The 23563-nt window shown below is 46.2% G+C and overlaps 1 protein-coding gene across 1 annotated transcript in view; it reads left to right on the plus strand.

Annotated features, from left to right (window-relative positions):
• Nucleotides 1-3970: 3970 nt before the first annotated feature.
• The window catches only part of LOC147747710 (coagulation factor XIII B chain-like), a 706417-nt gene continuing 686824 nt past the window's right edge, over nucleotides 3971-23563 (plus strand). The window contains exon 1 of the mRNA XM_086954968.1: nucleotides 3971-4090. Coding sequence (XP_086811094.1) covers nucleotides 4033-4090 — 58 coding nt within the window. The 5' untranslated portion in view covers nucleotides 3971-4032. The remainder of the gene's footprint in view (nucleotides 4091-23563) is intronic.

Consider the following 23563-nt stretch of genomic DNA (forward strand, 5'->3'; position numbering starts at 1 on the left):
CATCCCACACGCCCTCCCCTCCGAGGACTACATTCTACTAGGCGACCTCAACTTCCACCTGGATAAGAACAACGACAACAACAGTACAACCCTTTTGGACAACCTTGCAAATCTTGGACTCAAACAACTTGTCGACAGCCCCACCCACTGTGGCGGACACACGCTCGACCCAATCTTTACATCCAGTAAATACATCTCCTTCAACCACACCACAACTCTCCATTGGACAGACCACAGCTGCGTGCACTTCAACTACAAAAAGACTACAACCCACAACCACCCACAACCACCCACAACATATTACCCGCAGAAACTGGAACAAAATCACCACCGACCAGCTTCTCACATCGCTCCACCAATACCCCCCTGCCTATTCATCAGACCCAAACCAAGCAGCCACCACCCTTGCACAATGGATCACCCGCAGCGCTGACGAATTAGCACCACTAAAAAACAACCCTACCAAGTTAAACCTCAAGAAAGCCCCTGGTTCAACGATGAACTTAAAAAATCCAAGAAGACATGCCGCACCATCGAGAAAGCCTGGTAAAGAAACCCATCCACCGAAAACCTAGCCACTTTCAAGAACGCCTCCCGTAAACACCATCAACTAATACGTTCCACTAAGAAAACAGCATTCAAAGATCGACTTGACAACAACGCCCACAGCAGTAAGGAACTGTTCAACATAGTAAAAGAGGTCACCAACCCCTCAGCCGGCACCAATGACATCACTCATTCCCAGTACATTTGCGACTCCCTAGCATCATTTTTCCACAACAAAATCGCCGACATTCACAACAGCTTCATCAACCAGTCGGGTGACCAGACCACCCCACCCACCTCAAAACCTAATCCCCCTCCTAACAACCTTTGCAACTGGAAACCAGTCACCACTGAAGACACCATCCGCCTGATGAACTCCATCCACTCAGGATCACCAACCGATCCATGCCCCCACCACATCTTCAACAAAGCAGACTCCATCATCGCTCCCCACCTTCGCGACATCATCAATAGTTCCTTCAACTCGGCTACCTTCCCGGAAAACTGGAAACACGCCGAACTCAGCGCCCTCTTGAAGAAACCCACAGCAGACCCCAATGAACTTGAAAACTACCGACCAATCTCGCTCCTCCTATTCCCTGCCAAAGTCATCGAGAAAGCTGTCAACAGTCAACTCGCCGCCTTACTCGAATCCAACAAATCCCTCGACATATCACAATCCGGATTCCGTGCCAAACACAGCACTGAGACCGCCCTCATCGCAGAAACAGACGACATCCGAAAACTACTGGACAATGGAGAAACAGTTGCCCTCATCCTTCTCGACCTCTCTGCAGCTTTCGACACAGTCTGTCATAGCACCCTTATTCACCGCCTCAGCAACATCGGAATTCAAGGAAAAGCACTGGACTGGATCGTCTCATTCCTCGCCGGAAGAACGCAGAGAGTCCGCCTCCCCCTTTTAAATCAGAGGCCACTGAAGTCATCTGCAGGGTACCACAGGGATCATCACTCAGCCCCACACTCTTCAACGTATAAATGAGCCCCCTCGCATCCCTCGTTCGCAAACACAACCTCAACATCATCTCCTACGCAGACGACACCCAGCTGATCCTCTCCCTCACCAAAGACTCAAACACCGCCAAAACCAATCTACACGAAGGGATGAAAGAAGTGGCCGAATGGATGAAGAACAATCGCCTTAAACTGAACTCGGACAAAACAGAAGTCCTCATATTAGGATCATCTCCCTCCGCTTAGGATGACTCATGGTGGCCACCGGCTCTGGGAAACGCCCCCAAACCTACGGACCACGCACGGAATCTGGGCTTCATCCTAGACTCCACCCTATCGATGACCAGACAAGTCAACGCCGTCTCTTCCTCATGCTTCAACATTCTACGCATGCTCAGAAAAATCTTCCTATGGATCCCCACCGAAACAAGAAAGACAGTCACCCATGCACTGGTCACCAGCAGACTAGACTACGGAAACACCCTTTATGCCAGAACTACAATCAAATCACAGAAAAAGCTCCAACGTATCCAAAATGCCTCAGCCAGACTCATTCTAGACGTCCCACGCAGAGCTCACATCTCCAGTCACCTGAAAGACCTCCACTGGCTCCCCTTCAGCAAAAGAATAACGTTTCGTCTCCTCACCCACGCACACAAAGCACTATACGACCTTGGACCCGAATGCCTCAACACACGCCTTTCCTTCTACACCCCCTCCTGCAAACTCCGATCGTCCAACCAAGCCCTCGCCACAATACCACGCATCCGCAGATCCACCATGAGGGGGAAGATCCTTCTCCTACCTTGCGGCCAAAACCTGGAACTCCCTCCCCACCCATCTACGCCTTACCCAAAACCACCTCTCCTTCAGAAAACAACTCAAAACCTGGATATTTGATAAGTAATCCCCCACCTCCCTCAAGCGCCTTGAGACCCTATGGGTGAGTAGTGCGCTATATAAATGCCTAACTTCAACTTGAACTTGAAGTGACGGGCCAGGAGAATGGAAGGGGCGGGGGAATTGACTAAGCTGGAGTGTTGATCGAGCATGAGCAGGAGTACTGACTGGACAGGAGCAGTGAAAGGGCAGGAGCAGGCGTTTCCCAGGGCGACTGGAATGGTAGGGGGCCAGTTTAGTTTGGGGGGACGGGTTTTGTACAAGTGCAGGAGTTTTAAAAACACTGCAAACTTATTTGTATATTCAGCAGGTTTCGGTCAACAATACAAGTGCCAAGATAACTTTGGTAATCAATGTACCTGCTGGAGAGAGATGGGAGCATGTTTTGTCTAGTGGCTGTTTTACTCATCTAAGGTAGTGAAGAGGGGTAATATGCCTGCTGCAAAGAACATGTACCATGCATATCAAAGAGCAATATGTTATGTGTATAGTTCAGTGGGTACTGCTTTGTGTTCACTTCCCGAATGAAAGGACACTTGAATACATGTGGCCTGGCAGTTCGGGCTGGACTGTTCACATTGGGCGCAGGATCAAGACTGATTTGCATATGGTTGGGTCCAAACTGGAATGGCATGGTGAGCAAAAAACGATGGATTTAAGCCCAGATCTCTGAACTGGGGTGAATGTATGACATTGTTCTGCATTCTGTCCATCAATTGTTCTTTTTGCATTTGTCACCCCGAGTGGGACAGGTATGCTCAGACATGAGTCCCATGCTCTTCATGCCACTGGAATCAGGCTATCCTGGCTGATGAGGGCGGAAAGCCCGAAATCGGTCCTAGGATGTTGTTTCCAGTCCAGGAAGGACCTGGCCTGGCAGCTCGGGCTAGACTGTTCTCATTGGGCGCAGATCAAGACTGATTTGCATAAGGCTGGGTCCAAACTGGAATGGCGAGCAAATAAACAATGGATTTAGGCCCAGCTCTCTGCACTGGGGTGAATGTATGATATTGCTCTGCATTCTGCCCACCAGTTGTTCTTTTGGCTATATTATGATTGAGCAGCTAGCTGGCTGACATGAATATGAAGGAGCCTTTGTGGGTTTCCATGAGTCTAGATTCTCCTGAAGAGTCCCTATCTCTTCTGAGCCCTGCTTAACACATTTGTATAGGAGGAGCCCTGCATTCATGACCTCAATGTTTGCGACAAAAAATAATCATGGATTTCTGAACAATGAGCGTAAAAGCATTAAGGTAACATGTTGTTCCTGCTTATATTTCACATGCTTTAAATAAACCTGTATTCCCTATGAGTGTTTGCTTTTTCCTGAATTAAACCTCAAATAAACATATCCATTCTTTTAATTAAATAACGTTATAAGCTGTAACGGGTCAGTGAAATGCTAAACGTACTAAAAATTGGTATGTTTCGCTATTTCTAGCCACACCCCTGACTCCTCCCACTGATTCAATCTTCGGTTATTCCCCGCCCCCTGATTCTCCACCCACAGTTCCCCAACTTTTTTTACCCACTTCGACCACTGATTTAAACCCACTTTCGTCAAAGCGCAGAGGAAGCTCGAAGGACCGGGCGAGTCTGATCGGCTGCAGCATGAAGGCGCTGGGGTGCTCCGTCCTGCTGGTACTGTGGGCCTGCTGCGGGGCTGAAGGTAAGATGCTGCCGGACTGGGCAGAGTATGGGCGGGCGTACTGCACACAGGGCCGGGTATCTTCGAACATAAGACGAGGCACATCTGTAAGACAGAGTGTAAAGACAGAGCCGGGAACTGAGCAGAGTCTACTGTAGAAGGCAGGGAGACGGGAGAAGGTGGACCCGTGGGTCTCGTTTCTCGTCGTCTCCTTTCTTTAGCTACAAATAAAGCTGACTTCACTCTGTCCAAACAGGGAGGCGCCCTTGTGATCCTCGACAACCCGGTCTGAATTAAGTCTAAGGATCCAGGACCTAAAGTATGAAGCGGATTTCATTCACCAATGAACATATATTTATCATTGATTATAAGAAACTTTGGCAGAGATTTTAGCTTCAAATAAATAAAGTGATTTTGCTATTGGTGCCAAATAAGTCCATTGTTTGCTACTTGCGAAAGTAGCGTTGGCCTGAATGTGCTGAATTCCATCACATATTACGTTTTCAACAAGTAAGGGGCACACAGTGATCAAAATCTACTCGTAACGATTTGACTGAAATGCTCCGGAGTGCGGTAAACCAGTTTTTGCATCATACTGTTTGTTATCAAAGCCATTCTGAATCCGTTCGTATTGAGAGAAGGGATTAGTTTCCTGATTTTATCATGAGGGCTTGCGGAGAAGATGGGGTCCAGCCTGTGGCCAGCGGCATGGGTGGGCGTCGTCACAAGCTGTTTGAGTCCAAGGTTGGCGAGATTGTTGATCAGGGCGGTGGAGTTGGAGTTGTTGCTGTTCTCGAGGTGGAAGTTCAGATCCCCAAGGAGCATGTAGTCCGTGGAGGTGAGGGCGTTGGTGCTGACTAGGTCGTCGATGGTGTCGCTGAACTGTGGTCGTGGTCCGGGTGGTCTGTAGATGAGAGTTCCTCTGAGGGTCGTGTTGGGGTCGGTGTGGATTTAGAAGTGCATGTGCTTGGCAGTGGTGAGGGTGTTGTCAGTGTTGGTCGAGACTCTGAGGGTGTCCTTGTGGATGATGGCGATTCCCCCTCCATCTCCGTTGGCGCGGTCTCTGCGGGAGATTTTGGCTGTGGAGAAGTGTGGCTCAGGGGTTAGAGGCGGCAGACCCGGAAGCTGAGATCGGCCCTGGACCAGGGTTCAATTCCCCGCCTTGGCGGATCTTGGGCTAAAAAATTCCACGGACTCGATAATACTCGCTCCGGTGCCTTCTCGACTCACGGGTTCACACTCTGCGACTCTGGGCAATAGCTTGCTTAATCTCCACAACGGCCCCTTGCGGCGGGATGCCTGGCTTTCACCTTGTGGGTACCCTGCCGGGGTTATCTCACAGGGGAATACCAGGACGGGTTCCCTAAGCAAGAGCCGGGAAACCCACTGCGGGTAGCTGTGCGCTATATAAGCTCAAAACATTTACATTTGTAGCCCTCAGGGATGGCTATGGGGTGCTGAGGTGGCGTTCAGCCAGGTCTCTGTCAGGAAGGCGACGTCGGGGGCGGTAGAGTCTAGGAAGTCCCAGAGTTCGATGGCGTGCTTGCGGGCGGAGCAGGTGTTGAGGAGGATGCAGCGGAGGTGGTTGGGTTCTTTGGTAGGAGGTTTGGTGGGCTGGATGCTGGTGAAAATGCAGTTCCGGCAGGTGAAGGGCCCTTGGGGGTGCTTCGGGATGGCCTGGTAGCAGGGGTGGTCTCGTCCGGTGTTGAGTGCTTGGAGGGTGCTGGGGTTGTAGTGCAGTCTGGCGTTGCGGGGGGCGCGGGGACCAGGGGTTCTGGCGCTGGGACCTCCATAAGAGGCAAAGTGGGAGGGAGGAGCAGCTGGGAGGCGGGAGCGGGGCGGACAATGGGCGAGAGGGAGGGACACAGAAGGCACAAGGGGACAGGGCCGGAGGGGAGCAACGGCGGGGCACAGAGGGCAAGGGGCAAAGGGAATGCTAACAGAATATCAAACAGAATCCAAATACAGAGAACAATACAGTAAATCAAAAAAGCGAGGAGAAAGACAACTTAGCAAGGGGAGCGCGGTGACAGTCACCAGGGGCACACCAGCGGCAAACTCTCAGCGGAGGTTGCAGAGGGGAGAGTCACGGGCACACAGGAGGAAGCGTGCGGCGTGGGTGGCGACCAGAGGTCAAGTCAAAACCACTGCCGTGCGGCGGCCTCCATATGAGGCCAAGTGGGAGGGAGGAGCAGGTGTCCCCGAGTGATGTGGTGGTGTCCCTGAGTGATGTGGTGGTGTCCCTGAGTGATGTGGTGGTGTCCCTGATTGATGTGGTGTCCCTTAGTGATGTGGTGGTGTCCCTGAGTGATGTGGTGGTGTCCCTGAGTGATGTGGTGGTGTCCCTGAGTTATGTGGTGGTGCCCCTAAGTGATGTGGTGGTGTTCCTGAGTGATGTTGTGGTGTCCCCGAGTGATGTGGTGGTGTCCCTGAGTGATGTGGTGGTGTCCCTGATTGATGTGGTGGTGCCACCGAGTGATGTGGTGGTGCCACGAGTGATGTGGTGGTGCCCCGAGTGTTGTGGTGGTGTTCCTGAGTGATGTGGTGGTGTTCCTGAGTGATGTGGTGGTGTTCCTGAGTGATGTGGTGGTGGCCTGAGTGGTGCCCCCGAGTGATGTGGTGGTCTCCCCGAGTGATGTGGTGGTGTCCCTGAGTGATGTGTTGAGGTCCCTGAGTGATGTGATGGTGTCCCTGAGTGATGTGGGGGTGTCCCCGAGTGATGTGGTGGTGTCCCTGAGTGATTTGGGGGTGTCCCTGAGTGATGTGGTGGTGTCCCTGAGTGATGGTGATGTGGTGGTGCCCCTGAGTGGTGCCCCTGAGTGATGTGGTGGTGCCCCTGAGTGATGTGGTGGTGCCCTGAGTGATGTGGTGGTGTCACTGAGTGATGTGGTGGTGCCACGAGTGATGTGGTGGTGCCCCGAGTGTTGTGGTGGTATTCCTGAGTGATGTGGTGGTGTTCCTGAGTGATGTGGTGGTGTTCCTGAGTGATGTGGTGGTGTCCCTGAGTAATGGGGTGGTGCCCCTGAGTGATGCGGTGGGTGATGTGGTGGTGTCCCTGAGTGATGTGGTGGTTTCCCTGAGTGATGTGGTGGTGACCCAGAGTGATGTGGTGATGTCCCTGAGTGATGTGGTGGTGTCCATGAGTGATGTGTTGTGTCCCTGAGTGATGTGGTGGTGCCCCTGAGTGATGTGGTGGTGTCCCTGAGTGATGTGGTGGTGTTCCTGAGGGATTTGGTTGTGCCCCTCAGTGGTGCCCCTGAGTGATGTTGGTGTGCCCCTGAGTGATATGGTGGTGTCCTTGAGTGATGTGGGGGTGTCCCCGAGTGATGTGGTGGTGTCCCTGAGTGATGTGGTGGTGTCCCTGAGTGATGTGGTGGTGTCCCTGAGTGATGTGGTGGTGTCCCTGAGCGAAGTGGTGGTGTCCCCGAGTGATGTGGTGGTGTCCCCGAATGATGTGGTTGTGTCCCCGATTGATGTTGTGTCCCCGATTGATGTGGTGGTGTCCCCGAGTGATGTGGTGTTGTCCCTGAGTGATGTGGTGGTGTTCCTGAGTGATGGGATGGTGTTCTATGTGGTGGTATCCCTGAGTGTGGTGGTGTCCCTGAGTAATGTGGTGGTGTCCCTGAGTGATGTGGTGGTGTTCCTGAGTCATAGGTGGTGTCCCTGAGTGATGTGGTGGTGTCCCTGAGGAATGTGGTGGTGCCCCTGAGTGATGTGGTGGTGTCACTATGTAGTGGTGTCCCTGAGTGATGTGGTGGTTCCCCTGAGTGATGTGGTGGTGTCCCTGAGTGATGTGGTGGTGTTCCCGAGTGATGTGGTGTGTGAGGGTGAGGGTGTATGGCGGTGTGAGAGGGTGAGGGAGGGTGAGAGGTCTGTGAGTGTGAGGGGGTGATGGTGTGAGGGTGATGGTGTGAGGGTGAGTGAAGGTGGGTGAGGGTGAGAGGGTGAGTGAGGGTGTGTGAGGGTGTGTGAGGGTGAAAGGGTGTGAGGGTGTGTGAGGGTGAGTAGGTGTGAGGGTGAGGGTCTGAATTAAATGGCGGCAGGGCAGACATCATAAGACAGAGAGAAGAGACTGCATGGTGACTGCGTTGCTCAGTTTCAGAATCAGGAGGGTCAGAGTCAGCACAGTTTGCGAGGGATCATTGTGTCTAGAGACAAAGCATAGCGGATGTAGCATTGCAGCTAGCAAGCCGAGTGTTTTCAAGCTGAGTGTCCCTAGAGAGATGGCAACACAGCAACAGCATTTGAGGAGCAAGGCTACTGTAAACAAGCACGGTAGGCTTTAACTTTCGTTCAGAAACAAGCTCTCGGCATTGCTGTGGAGGGGGGGCGGGGGAGTAGGAGCGGGAGCCCATTCCTTTGAAGTCCGATGCGGGGGAGCGGCAGCCTTTGAAGTCTGATGCCGAGGCACAGGCAAATGGTGGTGTGTTATGTGGCTTGCGATGGTGTGCACGTGCATAGATCACATGAACTGTATGCGATCCGCAGCCATTTTGGTAGACTTTTCTTTTCCGCTTACTATAATCTCGCAGGAGCAATGCGCAAGCGCATTGGCTCAGGCGAGACCTAAAAACACAGACCACCCTGTCAGAACTTAAACGGTTTTTCAGTTTCCAGGGCCCAACTATGGTTTAAGAAAGGGAGGCCCATTGAATTTACCCAAGTGACCGACATCCACACAGTGTTAGGTGTCATACGTTTGCTGCCTCTCCTCCATGGTTAATATGCAGCTCAATATTCTGTGTATATCTCCCTATATTTCACATTGGCCTGTCATTGTTCTGTTTGGCTAATTTGTGAAGTATTTTTTCCCTCTCTGCCAATCAGACGTTAATTCCTCCCCGTGTTTTCTGTGATTTCAGAACTGTATTTTCCACTTCCACATCTGAGAAGGTCCCATCTTCATTTCATTTCCTGGGACGCAGTCCCCGACTTTCATTGCATGGCAATTTGTCTTTTCGCCAGCAAGAGTGTCAAACCGGCACATTTTTAGTCAGCCTTATTGTTCTTTGTGCAGGTCATCATAAGTCCCAGCAGGCAGATCTTTAAGGATATGATCATCTTTCTGCTAGTCAGATGGCCTATCTCTTGTATAAGTGTTGCCATTATTGTGCTTTGCATCTACAGATCCAGAAAATGTGCAAAAGATTAGTGTTCTCTGCATAACATCTGGGCCATTGGTCTGGTACCCTGGGAAATAAAGAATGGAGTTTGAGAGGAGTGAAATAAGTGCAAAGCAGTAGGTTAAATGGGATCATTCTGAATCTGACATTTCTGGATACAGTTTTAGAGTATCCCATGATCCTTTTGCAATTCCACTTCAATTGGTCATCTCGAGGGTCTGCAGTCCATGCTGCTTTCCCGTCTGTAAGGTCTCCTTAGTCATACTTGTCAAGGCCAAGTATAATTGTGATACAGCTCTCCTGCCTGCAGCAAGTTTGAAGATAACTGTCAGCACTGCATGCAGAGGAACCTTCCCCAGCAGCCCAAGAAATAACAAAAATGACTACAGTTATTGCGGTACTCCAACAGGACCAAGCAGGGTGAAGCTTGCATCATCTCTTGGTATGATGGATGTGACACTTAATTACGGTACAATGAGAATAATGCAGTACTGCAAAATAAATTGGAAAAAATATAAATGTGTGGCTCTGCCCCAAACCCCAGGCTAGCACAGCTAAAGTCTGTGTGTGTAGGTAGTTGGTGCCCACAGGGGGTTGGGCAAAGGGTATGGCCATAGGCAGCTGTTGAGAACAACCAGAGGTCTCGAGTGACGGGGTTGGGCACAGGGTCTGACGCATGCAAGAGATAGAAACATCGACAACATCCCCCTTCTACCATCTACCTACATACCACATGTGATGTACAACCGATAATGGAAAGAGTTCTCGATGGCTTGAGTGGAGTCCCCGGTTGCCATTAGTAACCACTAAATGAACTTAGATCTCCGTATTCTGTGACTACTGTGCAGCGGGTCTGCGTTTTTATTCATGACCCTCGACGTGATGAAAAATGTCGTAATAATCCTGTAATAAAATGGCCGCGTTTCTCATATTTCAAACCGAGTGCCGAGGCGCTTCTTTGCGTTGCATTTATATGAATATGGATTATTTTAGCCCCAGTATTTTTCCTTGTTATTAGCGATTGGTTTCCTGCGATACCTACCACCTTTATTTAGCCGAAGTAAATTGTAAATTACTCCTGATGGAGACGTTTTTGTGTTGTGACTTTAGAATTTTCTATAACATTCCTCTGAATGGATGTGTGCCATGCCGTGCAGCACACATGCAGTGTGTGGAATGTTTGGAAATATTAAAATATTTCTCCAATTTTGCACCTGTGTCAATTTACATATTGGTGCTGGATAGTAAATACCCTTTCAAGACTTACAATTCCTCTCCGCGACTTTCCACTTTAGCTGTGTATTGGTAAATAAGCCTCTTGTGCTGTCTTACTCTCTCCCTCTCCTCTGCCCATTACCCCCAAGCACTCTTTTCACTCCCACATCCCGCTCCCCATGTTATCCGTTTTTGTATTTATTTTTCCTTCTTATGAGAGCCCGGCAGCTGAAAAGTGCTGTTGGGGCAGTCGCTCTCCTTCTCCCATTCCCACACTATTCTTTTTCTTTAATTTCACATTTTACTTTACCGTTGTAACTTGGCCGTCCCCCATGTGAGCTGAAGTCAGTAAGTACATTGCCGATGGCTGCAAGGGCCCCCTGTGTTCTAGATCTAGAGAAAGGAAGGGGGCTTCTTGTCACCAGTGCTGCGATGCCACCCTAATGCTAAAAGGAGCTAGACGAGTGCAACTGCTGTGGCCTCACAAAAAAGTAAATAAGAAATTACCTCTCCTAATGCACCGTGCATGGATGTTGTGAGGGCTGGCATGAAGGGTCTCTGGGAGAGTCAGGCTCTGTGGCTGTTTACATTGAAAGTGAAAGCGCTTGTACACTTCTGTATAATGAACGGAACACACTTCCCATGGATTCCATGTTTAAATATCAATATCACAAATATCGATGTAAAAATATCGATAACAAAAATATCGACTCCCCATACTTAAACAGGTAAGTACAATAATATCGACCCAAAAATATCGATGTAAAAATATAGATGTACACAAATATCGACTTTAAAAAATAACATAACTTAAACAAAATTAATTAAAAAATATTATCATTAACAAAATATATTACATTTGATATATATTTTAACTAATTATAACAAATAAACTTAATTTAATAATTATAAACACAAAAGATTGTGTACATATACATATATTTACTTAAATACATTTTATTAACTATCTTTATTTAGTTTATAAACTTTTGTAATTATATAAAAATAAGTAAACATATACACAAATAATTTTAAATAAAGTAAAATATTCTATATTTAATTAACAAATTAAACTATTAAAAAAAAAAAATTAATAACAAAATAAGAACATTAATAGTTAAAACGTTAGATAGCGAGGGGGTAAAAATTACTATTCCGATTCCAGTGTTTGCAACAGTAGGGAAAGCGTTGGATAGTGTAGGGGTAAAAATTACTATTCCCACTCCAGTGAGTGCAACAGTAGGGAAAGCGCTGGATCCCACAACAATATAAAGCAAAATCATCAACATTTCTATTACATTTAATAACAATATTAACATAAATAATATATACATTTAAATATAATATTATTAGCAAACATAATTAAAAATAATGATAATAAAAATACATTTAATAATTACTAATTAATTAATGAGAAATTAAATCATAATTATTTATTAACTAATCAATAAAACAATATTTACTTACCACCTTTTACACCATTTACACATATAAACACCACAATACACACCTAAAGTTAATTACACAATTACAATTAATAATTACTAATTAATTTATGGTGATTAATTAAAAAATATGTAATAATTAATCTATACAAATTAATTACTTACCACCCTTCACACCATTTACACATGTACACAACACAACACACCTAAAATTAATTAAACAATTAACACAATTAATTATTCATGAACTAATTGAAATTAATTAACAACTATTATTAAACTATTATTAATTAAACAATTAACACATTAATTATTCAATACATTAATTATTCAATACATTTTATTTAATTAAATTACTACCCACCCTATTCTCCTAAAAACCCACAACCCGCTATGGAACTAAAAACGCAGAATTAAACTTAAAATAAAGTAAAAACTAGTAAAATTCTAAAACATGTCATAAAATAACTAGCAATTCTCATTAAAAACAAAAAATACATCACATTAATAATAAATCAATATTTTTTGTAAACTATATTTTTGTAAATGATATTTATTACAACAATATTTTGTAATCAATATTTCTTACCTGTAAGTCGATATTCTTGCCACCTATATTTTTGTTGTTGATATTTATTCCCCACAATTTTTTTGCATCGATATTAATGTCCCACGATATTTCTCCATCAATATTCCTGCTCTGCGCCCTTTCCATGCGCTTATGGGGGAGCGCAGGGAAAGTGAGCGGGAGGAAGGGGGTTAAGGGTGGGTGCATGGTGGGAGGGTGACTAGGTAAGGGAAAGAGGGATAAACACCTTTAAGGGACTTGTCTTGAAGCAAGGAGGTGGCTTAACATATAAAGCTGCCGACTTTGGAGCTGGAGACCAGGGTTCAAGCATTGGCTAGGCTGTATTACTTAATAATAAATAAACAGCGAGCTCCGAGGGGGTGGAGTCAGACAAATAAACAAAATACAACACACAAGGAGGGGCGAGACAGCTAAAAGTAAAAAAAAACACGGTTGAGATGGGTAAATGTAGCATCTGAAACCAACGGTGCAGAGAATCATAGCGAGGAGGTGGCTTAACATATAACGCTGCCCACTTTGGAGCTGGAGAAAAGGGTTCAAGCCTCCGCATGGGTTGAATCACTTAATAATAAATAAACGGAGATCTCGGAGGTAGGCAAGACAAATTTAAAAAAACTTGTGCCAGAGCAGTTCTATGTAAATATAACATGGGAGGGGAAAGTGCAGTGTAAGAAGCTGCCTTCCTCCCAAGGTGTGTACATTAAGTAAATAGTTCTCAGGACATTGTAATAAAAGCTCCTGAGTCAGTACACATACAAAATGGCCAGTTCTCATGGGAGGTAACTACAGGAGACAGGGAGGTAACTTGGGAGGGACTAATAAGCATATTGACAAAGCAAAACCATACATTTACAAAGGACAGACACAAAAGCCAATAGACAGTCACAAAAGCCAATACAAACAAGCATTTGCAATCAAAAGGTCTCGCATTTGCGAAAGTTTAAGCTTTTGGCATTGTAAATGACAGAGCCTTTTATTTATCTGTTTTGATAATTAACACAAAAATAAAAGGCAAAGAACTAATCCTAGGGTTAACCTCATTTATACATTTCCTTTTTTGGTGGATAATGTAGGGATTGTGTATTCTAGCACACAACACTCAGGTGATCCTCATTATGTTATTTAGACAGAGCTCTTTTAACATGGGCCAGGTAAATACCAGGTTGAAAATATGTTATGCAATAGTTTACAATCAATGTGATGTGGTATACTCGCATATATGCCAAATGCACAGCTCTGTGCCGCTTTTTAGCGTGCACAAAAATTCACACTTCTTTATCAATTCTTAAAGTTTTCAACCTTTTTTAACCTTATCTTTACTCATAGTTTTAAACTTAAATTCATTGTTTTTAATCTTCAGTCCACAAATCGGGCTCAGGTGCCAATTTTCAACTTTCTTACAATCATACTGTGCCAATCCAGGCCTCTAGGAAGAATGCGATTGAAGCAAGAAGTCCTTCACAAGCAGTCCTTTATTGTTCGTCTAAAAAACACAATGCATTTCGGGCCTCTATGTGCCCTTCTTCGGGGGTCACTATAAATTAATAATGATATAAACAAATTGTTAGCACTTCGTTTCATAAGTACACAACATCACACCAACATTTCTTCTCTGAACTACAATCATAATATCCAAAAACATTACCCACTGATGCACTACCCCAATGTGACTCCCATTTTATACCTCAGTCGTCGTGGCACCTAATCATCCGTATTCAGGATTAAAACACCAATTCCCAACATCATTAGTTCTTATACAAATCATTCCAGTACTTCTCCCTCCCCTCAATTTTAAACACAATCCATTGGTGTTTTAATCCTGAATACGGATGATTAGGTGCCACGACGACTGAGGTATAAAATGGGAGTCACATTGGGGTAGTGCATCAGTGAATTGATAAAGAAGTGTGAATGTTTGTGCACGCTAAAAAGCGGCACAGAGCTGTGCATTTGGCATAGGGGCTGTACAGTCCCTCTCCTTATATACTGTCTTTACTTAGGCCACGGGTAAAGCAAACTGCTGCAAGGAAAGAACTGGCCAAAGACAATAAGCCACTTTGACAGCAGAAGGTGTATTTAGGGGAATAATAGTCTACTCGTATACTGGGGAAAAAGTAATGGATATTATCTGATGCAGCACAGCGGTGTTTGCCTCCAACATATAAAGTAAGAGCAAAGTCTGAAAGTCAATACGAGACCTACTATGTTTGCAAATGCGTCACGTTTGTAATTGCTTTATATGTCGGAATCCCGCACAGCTGGGCTGCATAATTTACTAAACATTAAACTATACTTTGATCTTCTGCGTCAACCACGGTCAGCTAAAAGCAAAAATATTTTGGGCTATTATAAAGTACACTTCGCCATGGTAGGCCCTGGCACTTAAGGGAACCAACTGTGCACAGATGTGTTTCTGTTAAAAGAGCGCATCATGTCTTCACTCTCAGTTAAGTTAGCCAATGGCTGAAGTGAGGTCATCCTTTGCCCCTAGCTGTAAAAGGGGATGAGGAAAAAACGTGAATAAGAGAACATACAAATGAATGAAAAGTGTCCAATTGTCATGGCTAAAGTCAGATTTAAAAATAGAATCCCGACACAGGTGGCCACACACTTGTCTGGAGTCGATAGTAGGCAATGACGTTCAAGTTATCAAAGCTCTGGTTGGCTGGCAGCATGCGTTCCGCTGGTTACATGCAACTTCCTGGAATTGTGTGTTCACTTAACGATAGTGGCTGCTAAATGCTTCACACACGCCAATTTGTAGACGAGTGCTCCTCAGGTGGATGAACACAGCAAATGGCTGCTTCTCTTTTTAAAGCCATGTGCTGGGACTGGATACAGCTGCTGGAACATAAAAGACCAAATGGCTTTTGACATTTGGTAAACCCTAAAAAGGTTTACTGGACAAGGGCTTCCCCGGGAGCCCATGAATGCCAGAGAACAATCCGCATTCTTGGGGGCTCAGTGTGTGTTTGTTTAAGACCCACCCTCATTCAGAAGATAATTGTTTGAATGGAGATGAAGAGGTTGTATGCTGTTTGTCCAGCGGGGGGTTTAAGCTGTGCTTTTTTAAAGTTTCATTTATAGTCTCGCTCTAGTGGCGCGGCGGGCGGTGGGGAGACGGGACTGACTGTTAGCTCAATTAGCAGCTCCCAGTGTGACAGGAACTAAAGCTGTGTAGTTACAAAGAAATGCTGTAAGGCATTTATGGTGCTACAAGTGACTTATAATACACCAATAGTCCGAAAGGAAACAATAAAATAATGTTACCTTATAATCGCGAGTTAAAGCAAACACGCGGTTCATCGAGGCAACAACTTTCCATAAAATATTTGGCTGCACACCTCGGGTTAACAAAGCCTCGGCTCATATTATTACTAATGAAGATGTCATTATGGCCAGCGTGGCACAATATTTCAATAAGTAAACAATCATGGCCAAAGTGGACCGGATAAACAAGCACAGCCGAAGTGGACCGCGCTGTAAATAAAAACAAAAGAGTGCTTACAGACTTATGGGGACCGTGGGTGTAACTCTGCAAGCTAACAATCCAGTCCGGATAGGCCATCGCAGAAGGAGACAGGGCGGTAACAAAAAAGCCTTACTTTCAATCGGAGGCCAGCACTTAACACAAATGATGACGCCAGCCAATCAAAATGATGGGCGCTGCCACAAGTACACTACTGAAATTTTCTCGATCACAATAAGCCTCACAGAGCGAGGAGCGCATGCTCCCTCCAGCGCTAGGCGAGACCTGAATAGGGGCGGAGAGTGGATGCAGCTTCCAAAAAAGACCCCAATGCAGCATGTCTCCAAGTGACAGCGCAAGCGCTACCTAGGCAAGACCTAAAAAGTCACTGAAAGAATGGATTCCTTATTTGCATGTCTTTAATTGCCCACTAACAGTTAAGTAAAATAGAATACATTATACAGTGAACCCAGCTTATATTTCCCAAACGAACAAACATCAACTGGATAAAATAATTGGAGGCAAATTCTGAATCTATATGGTATTGGCCAGCCCAAGCGTCCTCGCACATGAAAGGTAGGCATCGCTGAAGGAATCTTATGCTTTTGAAAGGTGCATTCAGATATTGCTGCTGCTTTACAAAGATTTGAAAGGATACTCTACTAATCTAAAAATTGAGGCCACTTATGGATTTCTGTTCATATCAGCCATCCTTAAATGGATTATTTTAAAGCATTAAAAAGTCACTGAAAGATGGTCGCCACGTGTGCATGTGTGTGTTTAAGTCCATCTGTGGGTAAAAAAACATGCATTAGCACAAGTAATAGGTTTCACTGGAGGGATCAATCTGCTTTGCAGAAGTTTGTTAAAATAAGTCACAGCTGAACTTTGGACTCAAATGCAATTTTTTTTATCAAAGGCCATATATTCAACTATTACTCATGGAGGAACAATTTTAATGGGAAACAATCAACCCTAAAAAAATTTAAACTTGAAGTGTGCAAACGTAATTTGTGGCATGGTAGCTGTATTAAGCCTTTGCATATGATTACTATGTGAAGTCTTTTCATAGATTTAAACTATGGTTTATCAAATTTTCAGGTTCATGCGTATTGGAACAGGAAGAACTTATCAAGAAAAACATAATACTACGTTCAGCGTTTGCAGACTTAGTGTATGCAACTGACAACCAAATTATTGAATTTTCCTGTAACGAAGGATACATAAAACACACAAGCTCAAGTGACTTCTCTCAAGTATGTGATGCCGGGATCATTGCATACCCCACCTGTGTCAAAGTAAGTACAGACTTAAAAAAATATATAATGATTGCTGTTGAAAAATCTGTTAACCTCAATGTGGTGCAACTGAAAACAAAGTAATGACTTATTCAGCGGTACCTCCACCGCTAAGGTGAAGGAGCATCGCCCCACTTCTCTCTGAGCAGTTCAAATAGGAAAACTAAAATGATAATAATGCAATTTTATTATCATTTTATTTTTCCGTGCTAGCTTTCATGCAGTGCAGGGCTAGGGTGGCAAGAGCAGGGGGAGGAGTGATGCCCACTATCTAAGTGTGCATGACGGTTTGGCCGGTCGTCTTGTGCCAGCCAAACAGTCATGCACACTTACCGGGCTGTATTGCTTAGTTGGTTGGAGGGGAGGGAGCTGCGAGCGGGGGGGGCAACGCCCCAATGCCCCCAATGGACCCACCGCCACATACAGCATGCAGCTAAATAGCTCTTGTCAGAACCCCTGTATAGGGCCACGGGCCTACATGGGCTTCTGGGCCCAACTGTGGAGGTCGAGGCTTTTTACTACTGATGTCCCAGGGCCCGACCTACTAAGGGTTCTGAGCAACTGGGCCAAGTACCCCTTCTGCACTTGACTCTCAGCAGTAAACGTAGTCCAGCAGTCCAAAGGTTCTCTGGGTTGTCTGGGGGGGAGGGGGCTGAGGATAAAGATAAGTGGACAGGGGCTCACAACTTAAAATTCGTGCAGCAGCAAAAGTCGTTGTCCAGACAAATACTCACTTTTATATCGAAGAGAAATATTTTATTTCGATTGCCTACCACGCAAAAGAAGGAAACAACATACACAATTACACAGTCCTCCCCTGAGGTCGGGCTCTAGTGTCTCTCTGGTGGTTCCCTGTCCCACACACTCCTCGTGTTAGTGATCGTGGTTATTCCCCATTTATTATTGGTACCATCCCTGGTATGCCCCACTAGTAGCATCTGTCTCAAGAGTCCACTATGACTCTGATTTAAAGTCACTAGTAATTCAGCACACAAGCTCAATGAAGCAACAAGTTTCCCCGGGCCATCAGGCCCTGAAGTGCACCCCATCTAAAGGCGCTAAAAGCATCTCCAGTCCAAGTCAGGTGAGTCGGCCGCACGCTGACTCAGTGGCTGCACTCGGCAGGGGCAGCCTCTCTACAGTGCGGTTGAGCTTCTGCAGCAATTGGAGTTTTCCTGCAGCTTCTATTGCAGGGTAAATTTTCACATGCTCCAGGTGGGAGATTGGTTATGACAATCCTGTTCTTGGCCCCACATTTGTGTGATGATGAGCCCACGGCAACCTACCTCATTAAACGGGTGTGAATCAGTCACAGACCTTGTTGCTTCCGATGACCCACGGTTCACCACTGCTCTCCCTCCACAGCTCCGGCCAAGTCAACACAGCACAGTTATTTATGGCAGCCTCTAACGGCCTATGAGGTTGTTGCACTGCTACTGCACATGGTTTTAGCCCTTGCAGCAAGACCGTCTTTTCCATGGCCATCTTCACAGTGGCCCTTTCCTGGCAAACTGGTGCAGTCCGGTACAAGGGCAGCAACGTGAACATGCAGCAGACATTTCTTCACATCTCACATGGAGTGCACTGAACTGGGCTTTTCAGTTGACCTTGCTCCCTCGAATGCTCTACTCTTCCTCACAGGGCACACTGGTCTTGGCAAACATGCAGGTGCTGGTGCTCCAGGCTCTAAAGCAGGTATCCTTGGATTCCATGGGTGATGTCACCTTACCCAGTAGGGAGACTAGCAAGGCTTGTCCCTCAGTTCCGGCCACAGGCAGAAGTCCTGTAGATCCTTCCCTCCCCCCACAGCCCATCTGGCTGCTTGGCAGATGACAATTTATGAGATCTCAGACTTCCCTTCTTAAAGTCCATTTCCAGGCACCAAATATGATTTAGGGTCAGAGTCTTTAAAGTTTTAAGTTGGGGTTCTGCTTCTTTTGAAGTGCATATTTCTCTGCTCCCTCTTCCTCTTAAAAAGCAGCAGAAATGTATCTGTAGCTGATAGCCCCACAACACAGGCCATGGGAGTGACTAGAATTCACATTTGGATGTCAGCCACAGTGAGATATGCATAAAAAGCAAAGCCCAGGGCTCCTAGAGCTACTCTTCCTGATCAGCCTCCTCTCCATCCTGAGATGTTCCCTGCCCCTTCCTCGTAACATCTCACTGAATCACAGAGCATTGTTTCAAGTGTATAGGGAAGGCCTGGTCCTCCCAGTGTTTGTGCCACCCATTTACAGGAATGCAGCAAACCACAAATATGTCTGGAGGAGCTCTCTACCTTCACTCCATAATTCACTATGTAGGCCTGGGTCTCCTAAAATAGAATCCAGGGTCCTCCATGTATAATACTACCCACAGGCACACATACACCCAATGAATGTATACAGCATGCAGACACTACACAGCACTGTACTCTCCATGTACTATACCATTCAGAAGGCCGCATACATCCAGCACTTGCATTTGACATGTGCGAACTACCCAGCACTGTATCCTTTATGTATTTTACCACTCATAGGCACACATATACCCAGCACATGCACCTATGATGAACACCCTGCATCCTGCATGTATTGTACCACTCACAGGTACACAGACAGCCAGCAATGCATTTATCATGCACACAATATAATCTTCATGTATCTTCATGTGTACCACTCACAGGTACACATACTCTCAGTCATGCACTTCTCCTGTATGCATACAGGAAATCTTTTTTATTGGCATTTATGTGCCGCTCCAGAAAAATAACACTCAAAGCAGTTACATATCCATAGTGAGATCAACATATTACATAATGTTCTTGCCAGCTATACTGCACTTTACATTGTTCAAATCATTTTGGACCAGAACAATTGATGTCATAACAGTTTCTATTTCGGTGCAAGTTATCTCCAACATAACAATCCCTCCCAGTGATTGCTGAGGAATAGATTAATCTATGGTGAAATAGACACTGGCGAGTGGTTAGGGTATTGTCCATTTTGTTCTGCCAGGACTCATAAGCATGGAAAAAACAGAAATCTGTGGTGTAGGCAAATCATTCAATGGTTATGCGAAATTAGAAGCCACCTGAAGAGATAAAGGAAACCAATGGAGCAAATTCCTTATCTTCTCTCAAAATAAAACAAAACATGTAACTAAAACTAAAGAAAAACCACAAGGGGTCTGCAACGAGCTCAGAGATCTGCTATCGGTTGATCGTCACTATTTGAAGGTCAGGGGGGCACCCTGTGGCGGAGGGAAGGCAAGGGTAGAAGGGAGACCTAGTCTGCCAGGTAATGAACTAGCAAGACCTCTATCCAGTTCATGGACAGCATGGGTGTGTGACGTAGTCGTGGTCCGGTGTGTGAAGGCCAGATCCCTCTCACTCCCTGAGAATCCTGTCATCAGTGTATTTTCTGCAACCTTTACTCAACCCTAAGGTGTGTGAGTCTGTTCCCGTCCATCTGAGTCAGAAGAGCTGGAGTGTGAGGTAAATGTTGTGTGTCCCATACTTTCACTATTTCCGCCCAGGGTTCAGCCAATGGTTTACGCCACTTCGGGACCCTATCCTCCTTAATCAAAGCCTTCTCCTCCGCTCTAGCCCAGCAGGTGATATCCTGTTCCTAGTGTATCACTAGAGAGGGGTGTTTCGCCTTCCATCTGAGTGCTAGTCGCTGTTTGTATAAGAGAAAGGCCAAATCTATAAATCTATTACCAAGTCTTTTGGCTTTAGATCTCGGGAAAATGCCCAATAGGCAAACCACCGGACAGCATGCCAGGTTGCGAGATAACATCTTGTTAAGCATGTCAACCATCTTAGGCCAATAGTCGTTAAGCTCAGGAAAGGCTCAAACCATGAGGTCAAAGGCAGCATCCCTCTGTGAACACCTAGCACAGACTTGGGTGTCACTCCCATACACTACGTTCAATCAGTGTGGGGTGAGGTAAGTTCTATGGAGCATGTTGAATTGTATGAGTTTAAAAGCTGCATTCCTGGACGTGATGTGATCTCCATTATAGCTTGATAAAGCCACTTCACCAGATATCCTGCCAAACCCAACGTTACCATGGACTGAAGAGTCGCATGGGTGACTGTTTCTTTCACATCAGGCCCCCACAATTCTATCAGAGCTCCCCGTATTTTATGATAATTTAGGAACTGTCCCGCTGCAACTCGAGGTATTCCAGAAATTCCTGCAGCAGGAGTAGCTCACCGTTACAGTAGCACTCTCCCACCATCTGTATTCCTGCGTCTTCCCAGCCCAACAACTGTCTTTGTGGAAGGTGGGGGGGGGGGCACCCATTCTTATCTGTTGGAGCCCTGCAAGGGAAATGTTTGGTGTATACAGCGGTGCATCTTTGGAGTGTGTCGTACATCTATCACCAGCACTTCATTGCCATCAAAAGTAACGTTCCCATTGGTTTGATTCTCTGGCGATGGTTAAGCATCCTAGTAAGCAAAACCATTTGCACTGAACTAGCTGGCTGCAGCAGCGTGTCTCAGCCTCTCCCATCAAGCCACCTGGCCAGCCACTGAAGCTGTACTGCCAAGTAGTAGGCTTCGAAATCGGAAGCTCCAATCCACCTCCCACAAGAAGATCTTCAGGGAAACCCTATTGTATCCGCCGTCCCACACCATTTCCCTCAGAATCCCATCCAATGTTCTGAACCAACTTTTTGGGATAACCACCGGTAGGTTAACAAATTAATAAAGGAGCTGTGGTAGCATCACCATTTTTGACAGTGCCACCCTTGCCATAGTTGTCAGCTTAAGCGTGAGCCGAAAGGCTACATTCATCCGCAGGGCTCTTAGGGCACTACCCAGGTTGCCCTCAAAGAGGTCAGTCTTATTGTGATAAATCTGGATCCCGAAATACTTAAAGGAGGTAGATGTCCATTCCAGATCCAGCTGGAGGGCCATCGGCCTATCTGGAGCATGGCTCAATGGGAAGACCCAGGTCTTCCTCTTATTAATACGAAGACCTGAAAGCTCAGCAAATTCCTCCAGGATATGTAGGACGAGCTGGATCTCACAGACCCGTCTCTAAGATAGATTAGTACGTCGTCTGCGTATAGTGAAACAATGTGCCAGGTCCCTTCTAGTGCCAACCCCAGCCCCTCGCCCTCCCGTTGAAATCGTACTGCCAATGTCTCCATTGCTAATGCAAATACCAAGGGTGATAGGGGACATCCCTGACGGGTACCTCTGTTGATGGAGTAAAAGGCTGGATACCACAGTGCCTGTTCTCACTCGAGCTCTAGGGTTTTCATATAAAAGACAAACCCAACTTAACCATCAGGCTCCCATCTGCATCCTCTCCATCACCGCTAATAAGAAGTCCCAGCAAAGGGAGTCAAAGACCTTTTTAAGGTCGACTGCACTACCACCTCAACGGGTGGTTTCCCAGGTCTTTATGGAACAGGACACTGAATAGTCTCCTCGGATTGTTAGACATGGGAGCGTGCTAGGATGAAACCGCTTTGATCTGTGTGAATTAAGAGCTGCATGTGTGGTAGGAGCCTGGATGCCAATGCTTTGCTTAAGATCTTGAAGTCCAAATTCAGCATTGCCAAAGGGCGAAATTCCATCACTCCTGAATGTTCTATTTTAGTCTTAGGTAGAGGTATCACCAGTGCCTCCCTAGGAGAAGGCGGCAGCTGCTTCTCCTTGAGTGCGACTGCGTACATTCTCTCCAAACTCAGAGCTAAAATGTCGACAAAAGTTGCATAGAATTAGGCAGGGAGACCATCAGGCCCAGGTGTTTTCCCTCTTGCAATATCTTTGAAGGCTGCCCTAATTTCTGTTGTTTTAACTGGTAGCGCCAACGATTTCCGTGAATCACGATCGAGGCCCATCAGCCGTAGACCGTGCAAGTAGGTCCGGGGTGTGCCCTCCAGATTAACCCTCGGAGGCCCATAAAGTGCCTCATAATATTTTGGAATGCTTCATTATTGGCTCCCGGGGAACAGAGAACTTGTCCATCTACGTCTGTGATATTGGGGATCCCTGGCCTTCTGGTCCAATTAACCAGGCCAATAGCCTCCCTACCATGCTTCCCTCCTCATGATGCTTTGCTTGGTATGTCTGATAAACCAGTGCCCATAACCTATCCCGCGTGGAGCTGTAGAGGCTCTTCACAGCTGCTAATTTGCCTTTTTACCTCTGCCCCTCTCTCTATCTCCTTGTCCAGTGTCAGGATTTGGGCTTTCAAATCTTCTAGTTCACATGTAATCTCTCGCCTAGCCCCCACCACTTGTCCCAGGCATTGCCCCCTTGTTATCTTGATTCTATGGAAAGTAGGTAACCAGGGCCGCAGAGAGGAGCTCCCTAAACCCTCAATATTCCAATAGGGCCGGGTTCAATCTT

The sequence above is a fragment of the Lissotriton vulgaris genome, chromosome 1_1 (genome assembly GCF_964263255.1).
Source record: "Lissotriton vulgaris chromosome 1_1, aLisVul1.2, whole genome shotgun sequence".
Lineage (NCBI taxonomy): Eukaryota > Metazoa > Chordata > Amphibia > Caudata > Salamandridae > Lissotriton > Lissotriton vulgaris.